Below are 13,531 nucleotides of genomic sequence, written 5' to 3' on the forward strand. Positions count from 1 at the left end.
TAACAGTAGTATGGTGTTACAGTCTCTACCCCCTGACAGAGTAACAGTAGTATGGTGTTACAGTCTCTACCCCCTGACAGAGTAACAGTAGTATGGTGTTACAGTCTCTACCCCCTGACAGAGTAACAGTAGTAGTATGGTGTTACAGTCTCTACCCCCTGACAGAGTAACAGTAGTAGTATGGTGTTACAGTCTCTACCCCCTGGTAGAGTAACAGTAGTAGTATGGTGTTACAGTCTCTACCCCCTGGTAGAGTAACAGTAGTAGTATGGTGTTACAGTCTCTACCCCCTGGCAGAGTAACAGTAGTATGGTGTTACAGTCTCTACCCCCTGACAGAGTAACAGTAGTATGGTGTTACAGTCTCTACCCCCTGACAGAGTAACAGTAGTATGGTGTTACAGTCTCTACCCCCTGACAGAGTAACAGTAGTATGGTGTTACAGTCTCTACCCCCTGACAGAGTAACAGTAGTATGGTGTTACAGTCTCTACCCCCTGGTAGAGTAACAGTAGTATGGTGTTACAGTCTCTACCCCCTGACAGAGTAACAGTAGTAGTATGGTGTTATAGTCTCTACCCCCTGACAGAGTAACAGTAGTATGGTGTTACAGTCTCTACCCCCTGGTAGAGTAACAGTATTCTGGTGTTACAGTCTCTACCCCCTGACAGTAGTATGGTGTTATAGTCTCTACCCCCTGACAGAGTAACAGTAGTATGGTGTTACAGTCTCTACCCCCTGGTAGAGTAACAGTATTCTGGTGTTACAGTCTCTACCCCCTGACAGTAGTATGGTGTTATAGTCTCTACCCCCTGACAGAGTAACAGTAGTATGGTGTTACAGTCTCTACCCCCTGGCAGAGTAACAGTAGTATGGTGTTACAGTCTCTACCCCCTGGTAGAGTAACAGTAGTATGGTGTTACAGTCTCTACCCCCTGGCAGAGTAACAGTAGTATGGTGTTACAGTCTCTACCCCCTGACAGAGTAACAGTAGTAGTATGGTGTTACAGTCTCTACCCACTGACAGAGTAACAGTAGTATGGTGTTACAGTCTCTACCCCCTGACAGAGTAACAGTAGTATGGTGTTACAGTCTCTACCCCCTGACAGAGTAACAGTAGTAGTATGGTGTTACAGTCTCTACCCCTGACAGAGTAACAGTAGTATGGTGTTACAGTCTCTACCCCCTGACAGAGTAACAGTAGTATGGTGTTACAGTCTCTACCCCCTGGTAGAGTAACAGTAGTAGTATGGTGTTACAGTCTCTACCCCCTGACAGAGTAACAGTAGTATGGTGTTACAGTCTCTACCCACTGACAGAGTAACAGTAGTATGGTGTTACAGTCTCTACCCCCTGACAGAGTAACAGTAGTATGGTGTTACAGTCTCTACCCCCTGACAGAGTAACAGTAGTAGTATGGTGTTACAGTCTCTACCCCTGACAGAGTAACAGTAGTATGGTGTTACAGTCTCTACCCCCTGACAGAGTAACAGTAGTATGGTGTTACAGTCTCTACCCCCTGACAGAGTAACAGTAGTATGGTGTTACAGTCTCTACCCCCTGACAGAGTAACAGTAGTATGGTGTTACAGTCTCTACCCCTGGCAGAGTAACAGTAGTATGGTGTTACAGTCTCTACCCCCTGACAGAGTAACAGTAGTATGGTGTTACAGTCTCTACCCCCTGACAGAGTAACAGTAGTATGGTGTTACAGTCTCTACCCCCTGACAGAGTAACAGTAGTATGGTGTTACAGTCTCTACCCCCTGACAGAGTAACAGTAGTAGTATGGTGTTACAGTCTCTACCCCCTGACAGAGTAACAGTAGTATGGTGTTACAGTCTCTACCCCCTGACAGAGTAACAGTAGTAGTATGGTGTTACAGTCTCTACCCCCTGACAGAGTAACAGTAGTATGGTGTTACAGTCTCTACCCCCTGGTAGAGTAACAGTAGTATGGTGTTACAGTCTCTACCCCCTGACAGAGTAACAGTAGTATGGTGTTACAGTCTCTACCCCCTGACAGAGTAACAGTAGTAGTATGGTGTTACAGTCTCTACCCCCTGACAGAGTAACAGTAGTATGGTGTTACAGTCTCTACCCCCTGACAGAGTAACAGTAGTAGTATGGTGTTACAGTCTCTACCCCCTGGTAGAGTAACAGTAGTAGTATGGTGTTACAGTCTCTACCCACTGACAGAGTAACAGTAGTAGTATGGTGTTACAGTCTCTACCCACTGACAGAGTAACAGTAGTAGTATGGTGTTACAGTCTCTACCCCCTGACAGAGTAACAGTAGTATGGTGTTACAGTCTCTACCCCCTGACAGAGTAACAGTAGTATGGTGTTACAGTCTCTACCCACTGACAGAGTAACAGTAGTAGTATGGTGTTACAGTCTCTACCCCCTGACAGAGTAACAGTAGTAGTATGGTGTTACAGTCTCTACCCCCTGGTAGAGTAACAGTAGTAGTATGGTGTTACAGTCTCTACCCCCTGACAGAGTAACAGTAGTATGGTGTTACATTCTCTACCCCCTGACAGAGTAACAGTAGTATGGTGTTACATTCTCTACCCCCTGACAGAGTAACAGTAGTAGTATGGTGTTACAGTCTCTACCCCCTGACAGAGTAACAGTAGTATGGTGTTACAGTCTCTACCCCCTGGTAGAGTAACAGTAGTATGGTGTTACAGTCTCTACCCCCTGACAGAGTATCAGTAGTATGGTGTTACAGTCTCTACCCCCTGGTAGAGTAACAGTATTCTGGTGTTACAGTCTCTACCCCCTAACAGAGTAACAGTAGTAGTATGGTGTTACAGTCTCTACCCACTAGGAAGGAATATTTATTCAACCTCCCAGAGAGAGAGTATTCTACATGAACTGGTGAGAGTGATGGGGCCTTTCTGAACTGTGCGTATGAAGCCATTCATGTTAAACAGAAAGAGGGTGAATGCCTCGGCTAGTCAACAGGGCAACAGGGAGGACGTGAGAGACCCGTGCAGACGTCCATTTGTTCCTGAACCTAAAACTTTTAATAAATGAGACATTGACAAAAAGAAGGAGACCAGTGGGCTTTTCCTGCTCTGCACTTAAAACACACGCATCTGGTGTGCATTACTCCTGGAAACCATGATGAGAGGATGGCCAGGGCGAGTTCAGGAGATTCCTCAGGCTCAGCCTTGCACTGGTTAAACCAGCATAAATACCCTAAGAAATGTAAAGCCATACAATATACAGGTAATGCCGTAAAACCCCAGAGAGAGTCAGTTTAAACTAGAGATATCTGCTTCTCAATACACCCTGTCCGCCTACTGTGGAAGGTGGCAGAGCTACAGCAGTATTTGTCAGACCAGGAGGCATCTAGAAAATCAGTTGTCACGAGGACTTCTGTAAAGTCCGAACGGTTTGGTTTACAAAGTCACATGACCAGAAACATGGAAAGATGAGAGTCTCACGAACATGTTGGTTGCTTGGAGATCCCCACAAGACTCATCTGAAGATAACCCGGTACCAAGAGTGTAATCATTAATCCAATCAGAAATTTGAATTTCTATTTGACTAATTCAGGTAGGTCCCTCCCTGTTTTGTTCAGCTTGCTTCCATTTAAGAAATGTTGTACGAAATCGGCGTAATGAATACAACCCAGTTTGGAAAAAAGTGAACAGAACAAAAGTGGTTTAAAAAAAACTTGAAATATACTGATCTTTCTCTCAGATATAGGACAGAAACTTCACAACAAACTTCATTTTGATTTATATTTTGACTATATGTTTTTCCATGAATTAATATATTATTAAATGCATTATCTATGGGCTAATAGCAGTAAGGCCTAATTCAACGGTTCATTTATTTATTTATTTTAAGTATATATTTTTTCTACCCACAGGGGTCCTACAATTCTCACTCAACTGGCTAAATGATCCTTGGTATGACCTTCTTAAAACAATTCCAATGTTAGCTGGGAAGAAACACAGCCTCGACTATGGACAAGGAATCAAATCAAATGTATTTATTATAGCCCTGCGTACATCAGCTGATATCTCAAAGTGCTGTACAGAAACCCAGCAGACATTTGACAAAGCTTCAAGTGGACAGACACTTTAAAAACAAGGCACTGAACAGCACGAGACCACCAGCCAAGGGTTTGCTATTGTGTTCACTTGAGTCATTGGAATCGCAGTTGGTCTCTCAAATTATGTAAATTGAGAGACGAGTCCCTAGAATTGAATTGAACAAGATCACATTGCTTACACACTGGACTTATGAAATCAACTAATTTATGGCTGCAGAGACGACCCTGTGGACGTGAGGCAAGACTTCTCAAATGTACAACAACAGCTCCCTCTAGTGGTAGTCTAAATGACGATTACTATCTTTAAGAACACAGTGAACAAAACATTAATTACATCTTCCTAATATTGAGTTGGCACATGGAGTCTCGAAGTTGTCGAAAGCTGTTGACTAAAAACTGAGCAGTCTGAGGTTGTGAGGCCAGTTGGACATACTGCCAAGTTCTATAAAAACGATGTTGGCCTCGGTTTATGGTAGAGAAATTAACATTTCATTTTCCATACGGACAAAATGTTGTTTCTCTAAAATGTTGTGCACAAATGTGTTTACATCCCTGTTAGTGAGCATTTCTCCCTTGCAAAGATAATCCATTAGCCTGACGGGTGTGGCATATCAAGATGAATAAACAGCATGATCATTACACAGGTGCACCTTGTGCTGGGGACAATAAAAGGCCACTCTAAAATGTGCAGTTTTGTCACACAACACAACACCACAGATGTCTCAAGTATTGAGGAAACCTGCAATTGGCATCTAGACTGCAGGGTTTTCCACCAGAGCCGTTTCCAGATAATTTAATGTTAATCTCTCTACCATAAGCCGCCTCCAATGTAATTTTAGAGAATTTGGCAGTATGTCCACAAGTGGCTTCACAACCGCAGTCCACGTGCAACACCAGCCCAGGACCTCCACAATCGGTTTCTTCATCTGCGGGATGGTCTGAGACCAGCCACCAGGACAGCTGAAGAAACAGAGGAGTATTTCTATAATAAAGCCCCTTTGTGGGGAAAAACAGGCCCACCCATGGCTGCATCCCTGCCCAGTCATGTGAAATCAATAGATTAGAGCCTAATGAATGTATTACAATTGGCTGATTTCCTTTAAATGAACTGTAACTCAGTAAAATTGTTGAAATTGTTGCGTAATATAAATACACACACACACACACACACACACACACAGAGAGAGAGAACCAAATAACTGATTAAAAACATGATTTTGTAATGAAGGTCTACAGTAGCCTCAACAGCACCCTCTAGGGGAGCACCATGGTGTAGCAGGACACCAGCCTGTTTCTGTCCTCTTCCAACACAAAACCAAGGAGGCTCATGGTTCTCACCCCCTTCCACAGATTTAAACAGCAATTATCATGACTTCCCAACGACGTCCTATCAGAGCTCTTGCAGTACGAACAGAACATCTTGTCCATCCAATCAAAGGATCAGATAACTGGGGGCGGCAGTGTAGCCTAGTGGTTAGAGCATTGGACTAGTAACCGAAAGGTTGGAAGTTCAAACCCCCGAGCTGACAAGGTACAAAATCTGTTGTTCTGCCCCTGAACAGGCAGTTAACCCACTGTTCCTAGGCCGTCATTGAAAATAAGAATTTGTTCTTAACTGACTTGCCTGGTTAAATAAAGGTAAAATTAAATAAAAAGTATTTGAGCTTAACAACAACATTTGTTCTCTCTTTTCTGGAGGATCAAACTGAAATTGTAACCAGTTTTGTTCGGCTTGTTTTAAGAAAGGGCGATACTTTAAACAAAATTCCATTTTTAATTCGTCGGAAATGAGAAGATGTAATCTGTATAAAAAGGCTTTGAACAAAGGATGAGCCTATTAATAGTCTACTGGAGAACCATTTTGGGTTTAAGTATAATTTATATATGAGTGAAGCTTTTAGTGAGAGGTTTAAAGCTTTAATATTTCATCATTTTAGCCAAACTGTTACAGAGCTACAGTGCCTTGCGAAAGTATTCGGCCCCATTGAACTTTGCGACCTTTTGCCACATTTCAGGCTTCAAACATAAAGATATAAAACTGTATTTTTTTGTGAAGAATCAACAACAAGTGGGACACAATCATGAAGTGGAACGACATTTATTGGATATTTCAAACTTTTTTAACAAATCAAAAACTGAAAAATTGGGCGTGCAAAATTATTCAGCCCCTTAAGTTAATACTTTGTAGCGCCATCTTTTGCTGCGATTACAGCTGTAAGTCGCTTGGGGTATGTCTCTATCAGTTTTGCACATCGAGAGACTGAATTTTTTTCCCATTCCTCCTTGCAAAACAGCTCGAGCTCAGTGAGGTTGGATGGAGAGCATTTGTGAACAGCAATTTTCAGTTCTTTCCACAGATTCTCGATTGGATTCAGGTCTGGACTTGGACATTCTAACACCTGGATATGTTTATTTTTGAACCATTCCATTGTAGATTTTGCTTTATGTTTTGGATCATTGTCTTGTTGGAAGACAAATCTCCGTCCCAGTCTCAGGTCTTTTGCAGACTCCATCAGGTTTTCTTCCAGAATGGTCCTGTATTTGGCTCCATCCATCTTCCCATCAATTTTAACCATCTTCCCTGTCCCTGCTGAAGAAAAGCAGGCCCAAACCATGATGCTGCCACCACCATGTTTGACAATGGGGATGGTGTGTTCAGGGTGATGAGCTGTGTTGCTTTTACGCCAAACATTACGTTTTGCATTGTTGCCAAAAAGTTCAATTTTGGTTTCATCTGACCAGAGCACCTTCTTCCTCATGTTTGGTGTGTCTCCCAGGTGGCTTGTGGCAAACTTTAAACAACACTTTTTATGGATATCTTTAAGAAATGGCTTTCTTCTTGCCACTCTTCCATAAAGGCCAGATTTGTGCAATATACGACTGATTGTTGTCCTATGGACAGAGTCTCCCACCTCAGCTGTAGATCTCTGCAGTTCATCCAGAGTGATCATGGGCCTCTTGGCTGCATCTCTGATCAGTCTTCTCCTTGTATGAGCTGAATGTTTAGAGGGACGGCCAGGTCTTGGTAGATTTGCAGTGGTCTGATACTCCTTCCATTTCAATATTATCGCTTGCACAGTGCTCCTTGGGATGTTTTAAGCTTGGGAAATCTTTTTGTATCCAAATCTGGCTTTAAACTTCTTCACAACAGTATCTCGGACCTGCCTGGTGTGTTCCTTGTTCTTCATGATGCTCTCTGCGCTTTTAACGGACCTCTGAGACTATCACAGTGCAGGTGCATTTATACGGAGACTTGATTACACACAGGTGGATTGCATTTATCATCATTAGTCATTTAGGTCAACATTGGATCATTCAGAGATCCTCACTGAACTTCTGGAGAGAGTTTGCTGCACTGAAAGTAAAGGGGCTGAATAATTTTGCACGCCCAATTTTTCAGTTTTTGATTTGTTAAAAAAGTTTGAAATATCTAATAAATGTCATTCCACTTCATGATTGTGTCCCACTTGTTGTTGATTCTTCACAAAAAAATACAGTTTTATATCTTTATGTTTGAAGCCTGAAATGTGGCAAAAGGTCGCAAAGTTTAAGGGGGCCGAATACTTTTGCAAGGCACTGTATATGAGTGAAGCTTTTAGTGAGAGGTTTAAAGCTTTAATATTTCATCATTTTAGCCGCCCAAATAATCACTATATCAACAGGCACCTTTAATTTTGTCTGGTTTAGCGTTAAAAAAAAAACGAAATATTGTTTTGCTCATATGATTTCAAAAAACAAGTCGTGGAGGAGGCAGCACATATTAAGTAAACTGTGAAAGGACCCAAGAGTTTTTATTTGATTTTAGTTTTTATTTCACCTTTATTTAACCAGGGAGGCTAGTTGAGAACACCTTTATTTAACCAGGTAGGTTAGTTGAGAACACCTTTATTTAACCAGGTAGGCTAGTTGAGAACACCTTTATTTAACCAGGGAGGCTAGTTGAGAACACCTTTATTTAACCAGGTAGGCAAGTTGAGAACACCTTTATTTAACCAGGTAGGCTAGTTGAGAACACCTTTATTTAACCAGGTAGGCTAGTTGAGAACACCTTTATTTAACCAGGTAGGCTAGTTGAGAACACCATTATTAGGCTAGTTCGACACACACAACGACACAGAGTTACACAGGATAGATAATAGACTGTAGTACAAACATACAGTCAATAATACAGTATAAACAAGTCTATATACAATGTGAGCAAGTGAGGTGAGATAAGGGAGGTAAAGGCAAAAAAAAGGCCATGGTGGCAAAGTAAATACAATATAGCAAGTAAAACACTGGAATGGTAGATTTGAAGTAGAAGAATGTGCAAAGTAGAAATAAAAATAATAGTATAATAGTAGTTAATCAATGTGATTTTTCCTCTCCATGGTTGCAGAATCGTATCTATTTTTGCTAACTTTCTCATTTAAATTGTGGTAAGTTCATTTATATTTTTGGAGATGTGAATACCGATTATGTCTATTTCACCAACCACCCATTTTATTGGTAAACTACAAGGTGGTGTAAACACTATGCTTTTAACGATCCAATACATAATACGCTATATTTGTTATAAATAGGTTTTAGTACAGAGGCTAGAAAAGTGACCAAGATGTTCAATGAGACTAGAGTCATCAACATACATTGACACATTAGTTTTTAATCACCTGGATTTCAAACTTCTTGATGTTCTTGTTGGATCTAATTTGAATAGCTAGCATTTCAATGGCCATAATAAATAGCTTACCGTTCACATACTTAGCTAATGCAGCTAATTTAGCCTACTCAACAACCCGACAGAGAGAAATGCTATTTACTCTAGCTAGCTGGCTTAGGCTATTGAACAATGCAACTCTTCCAAGTCAAGGTAAGCTTTTGTCTTTATTCATTTATTCCCACCGGGGCCCGCCCGTGGGAGCTTCAAGTTCCTCGCTGTCCACATCACGAAGAATGTATCATGGTCCAAACACCAACAGTCGTAAAGAAGGCAACACCACGCCTCTTCCCCCTCAGGAAGCTGAGCAGATTTGGCATGGGCCCTCAAGATCCACAAAAAGTTATACAGCTGCACCATCGAGAGCATCTTGACTGGCTGCATCACTGCTTGGTATGGCAACTGCTTGACATCCGACCGCAAGGTGCTACAGAGGGTCGTGTGTACGGCCCAGTACATCACCGGGGGCGAGCTCTCTACCATCCAGGACTTCTATACCAGGCGGTGTCAAAGGAAGGCCCAGTACATCACCGGGGGCGAGCTCTCTACCATCCAGGACTTCTATACCAGGCGGTGTCAAAGGAAGGCCCAGTACATCACCGGGGGCGAGCTCTCTACCATCCAGGACTTCTATACCAGGCGGTGTCAAAGGAAGGGCCAAACAATGTGTTAAAGACTCCCGCCACAGTCTGTTCTCTCTGCAACCGCACAGCAAGCGGTACCAATGCACCAACCCTGAACAGCTTCTACCCCCAAGCCATAAGACGGCTAAATAGTTGACCAAATGGCTACCAGGACGATCTCCATTGACACATGTTTTTGCACTAACTCACAAAGTTCTTTGATCATACGCTGCTACAGTCTATTATCTATCCTGTTGTCTAGTCACGTTACCTTGACCTATATGTAAATATCTACATCATACCCCTTCACACGACTCAGTACTACAGTCTATTATCTATCCTGTTGTCTAGTCACGTTACCTTGACCTATATGTAAATATCTACATCATACCCCTTCACATCGACTCAGTACTCCCTGTATATAACCATAACTATCAGTACCTCCTGTATATAACCATAACTATCAGTAGTCCCTGTATATAACCATAACTATCAGTAGTCCCTGTATATATCCATAACTATCAGTACTCCCTGTATATAACCATAACTATCAGTACTCTCTGTATATAACCATAACTATCAGTACTCCCTGTATATAACCATAACTATCAGTACTCTCTGTATATAACCATAACTATCAGTACCTACTGTATATATCCATAACTATCAGTACTCCCTGTATATAACCATAACTATCAGTACTCCCTGTATATAACCATAACTATCAGTACTCTCTGTATATAACCATAACTATCAGTACCTACTGTATATATCCATAACTATCAGTACTCCCTGTATATATCCATAACTATCAGTACTCCCTGTATATAACCATAACTATCAGTACTCCCTGTATATAACCATAACTATCAGTACTCCCTGTATATAACCATAACTATCAGTACTCCCTGTATATAACCATAACTATCAGTAATCCCTGTATATAACCATAACTATCAGTACTCCCTGTATATAACCATAACTATCAGTACTCCCTGTATATAACCATAACTATCAGTACTCCCTGTATATAACCATAACTATCAGTACTCCCTGTATATAACCATAACTATCAGTAGTCCCTGTATATAACCATAACTATCAGTAGTCCCTGTATATAACCATAACTATCAGTACTCCCTGTATATATCCATAACTATCAGTACTCCCTGTATATAACCATAACTATCAGTACTCTCTGTATATAACCATAACTATCAGTACTCCCTGTATATAACCATAACTATCAGTACTCCCTGTATATAACCATAACTATCAGTACTCCCTGTATATAACCATAACTATCAGTACTCCCTGTATATATCCATAACTATCAGTACTCCCTGTATATATCCATAACTATCAGTACTCCCTGTATATAACCATAACTATCAGTACTCCCTGTATATAACCATAACTATCAGTACTCCCTGTATATAACCATAACTATCAGTAGTCCCTGTATATATCCATAACTATCAGTAATCCCTGTATATAACCATAACTATCAGTACTCCCTGTATATAACCATAACTATCAGTACTCCCTGTATATAACCATAACTATCAGTACTCCCTGTATATAACCATAACTATCAGTACTCCCTGTATATATCCATAACTATCAGTACTCCCTGTATATATCCATAACTATCAGTACTCCCTGTATATAACCATAACTATCAGTACCTCCTGTATATAACCATAACTATCAGTACTCCCTGTATATATCCATAACTATCAGTACTCCCTGTATATAACCATAACTATCAGTACCTACTGTATATATCCATAACTATCAGTACTCCCTGTATATATCCATAACTATCAGTACTCCCTGTATATAACCATAACTATCAGTACTCCCTGTATATAACCATAACTATCAGTACTCCCTGTATATAACCATAACTATCAGTACTCCCTGTATATAACCATAACTATCAGTACTCCCTGTATATAACCATAACTATCAGTACTCCCTGTATATAACCATAACTATCAGTACTCCCTGTATATAACCATAACTATCAGTACTCCCTGTATATAACCATAACTATCAGTACTCCCTGTATATATCCATAACTATCAGTACTCCCTGTATATATCCATAACTATCAGTACTCCCTGTATATAACCATAACTATCAGTAGTCCCTGTATATAACCATAACTATCAGTAGTCCCTGTATATAACCATAACTATCAGTACTCCCTGTATATAACCATAACTATCAGTACTCCCTGTATATAACCATAACTATCAGTACTCCCTGTATATAACCATAACTATCAGTACTCCCTGTATATAACCATAACTATCAGTAGTCCCTGTATATATCCATAACCATTCAACTCGTTATTTCTATTCCTTATTCACCTTGTGTTTGGTATTTATTTTGTAGAAAATATTTTTCACTGTTAGTCTACATCGGCTGTTTATGAAACATGTGACAAAGACAATTTTACTTGATTTGTTGTTCACCTTAGTCCACAAGCGAAGGGAAAGGTGAGAGGAGGAGAGCGCGTAGATGTGAGAAGGAATCATTGAGCAAGTGATGAGGCTGTATGTGGCCGCTATTAAAAGTGAAGTGTGTATTCAGGTGATCAGGGGTGTATTCATTCTGCCAATTCTGTTGAAAAACGTTTCCTAAACAGAAGCCAGTGCAATAAAATGGGGCAGGACCTACCTGAATTTGTCCAATAGAAACTCTTGTTTTGGTTGCAAAAAGTAATGTTTTTGCATCTGTTTGGACTAATGATTACACCCCAGATCAGCTCGATGCAGACAAGAGTGCGCAAGGTGGTATTGAACGTGTCAATGTCTGCCACCTTGATTACTCCAACTTGTCTCTCGACCTCTCCACCTACATTATAAACTTTCATTCATAGGCAAGTTTGTATGAACCTCATGATGTGTATAGGGCAAATTCAAGTATCACGTAGTAGCCTAAACCTATCGATGTTACATTGAAGTGGGTGAATGGAATATGAATGACAGTCATCCAACATGCTGTAATAGAAATAAGACCATGCTCATTAAATAATTAATGGTCCTCCCTAATCTTTAACGGCACAGACCGCCATTGCTTATGCTTAGTAGTTGCCACAGTTCTGGAGCATGTCTTTAACCATTTTAAAATGTCAACTTCAATGGAGTAGGGATGTCCCAAGGATCCCGGATGACAAGGACCATCATATCCAATCATCGAATGCGTCAAACATTACAGAATAAACTTGCTTACCAGTTACCCGAAGACAGAGCAATAACAGTCAGATGAATAAAACAACGTTCGTCCACTTGTTTTAAAGGTGTCTTTCCACTTACCTTGACAACAACCTTGTGAGGAGCCATTCTTGTTGAGTCTAGTAGTAACTACGACCAGGAAACAAACATGGAACGTTAATGTTCTTTACATTTGCCCCACACCATATCCTTTCATAAACATGACAATGATTTATGTAACCTGATGGAGAACCACAAAGTAACTTAACTGTGGCTTTTTGCTTGAGTCACAATAGCTAGCATACATTAGATATATGGCTATGGAAAAACGGATAGTAATTGAAATATTTATTTTACCAGATTACTGTAGATGTTACTGTTGCGTTTCGGGGGCAGTGAGTATTGTTGCTTCACGTTAGGTACAAATCGTTTATTGTTGAACAAGAACACGATGTACAAGCTAAGCAGCTAAACTAGGTAGCTTGTAAGCCGTGTTTGTTGTATTTACCGTGGCTAACAAGCAAGAAACCGAATGTTATTCAATCATCTGACTTCAGGACGAGCTGGAACGGTAACTTGCTACGTTTATTTCATAGCTGCATAACAACTTATTTTCCACTAGTTACCACAGCCACAAAGTAAAAATGGGGCTTTATCGTAAAACATTAATTGAAACAAAGGTTACGGTTAGCATTGTACTTAAGTTTCAGGTTAGGTTTAGTTTTAAAATCAGATTTAAAAATAGTAATTATAGAAATAGACGGGTTTGAGACCTAATTATGGCTTTGTGGCTGTGGTAACTAGGGACGACGATTTTCCGCCGACTGTTTTTGAAAATGTATCACGTGACTTGAAGGACCCCGTAGCGGGGTCGTCATAGAAACGGTTTAGCTGGCCAACAGAAGCCTTTGTTTCTCATCCA

The 13,531-nt window shown here is 40.6% G+C and overlaps 1 protein-coding gene across 2 annotated transcripts in view; it reads right to left on the bottom strand.

The window, feature by feature from the left end:
• The window catches only part of slx4ip (SLX4 interacting protein), a 176,440-nt gene extending 163,178 nt beyond the window's left edge, over nt 1–13,262 (bottom strand). The window contains exons 1-2 of one of the 2 annotated variants that reach the window (XM_064924488.1): nt 13,118–13,262; nt 12,712–12,759 (exon numbers count right to left, since the gene is read on the bottom strand). In XM_064924488.1, the coding sequence (XP_064780560.1) occupies nt 12,712–12,738 (27 nt within the window). In that variant the 5' untranslated portion in view covers nt 12,739–12,759; nt 13,118–13,262. Of the gene's footprint in view, nt 1–12,711; nt 12,760–12,966 lie in introns of both variants that reach the window. The other variant, XM_064924487.1, reaches the window with a different exon arrangement.
• Between the last annotated feature and the right edge of the window lie 269 nt (nt 13,263–13,531).

The sequence above is a fragment of the Oncorhynchus masou genome, chromosome 18, assembly GCF_036934945.1.
Source record: "Oncorhynchus masou masou isolate Uvic2021 chromosome 18, UVic_Omas_1.1, whole genome shotgun sequence".
Classification (NCBI taxonomy): Eukaryota; Metazoa; Chordata; class Actinopteri; order Salmoniformes; family Salmonidae; genus Oncorhynchus; species Oncorhynchus masou.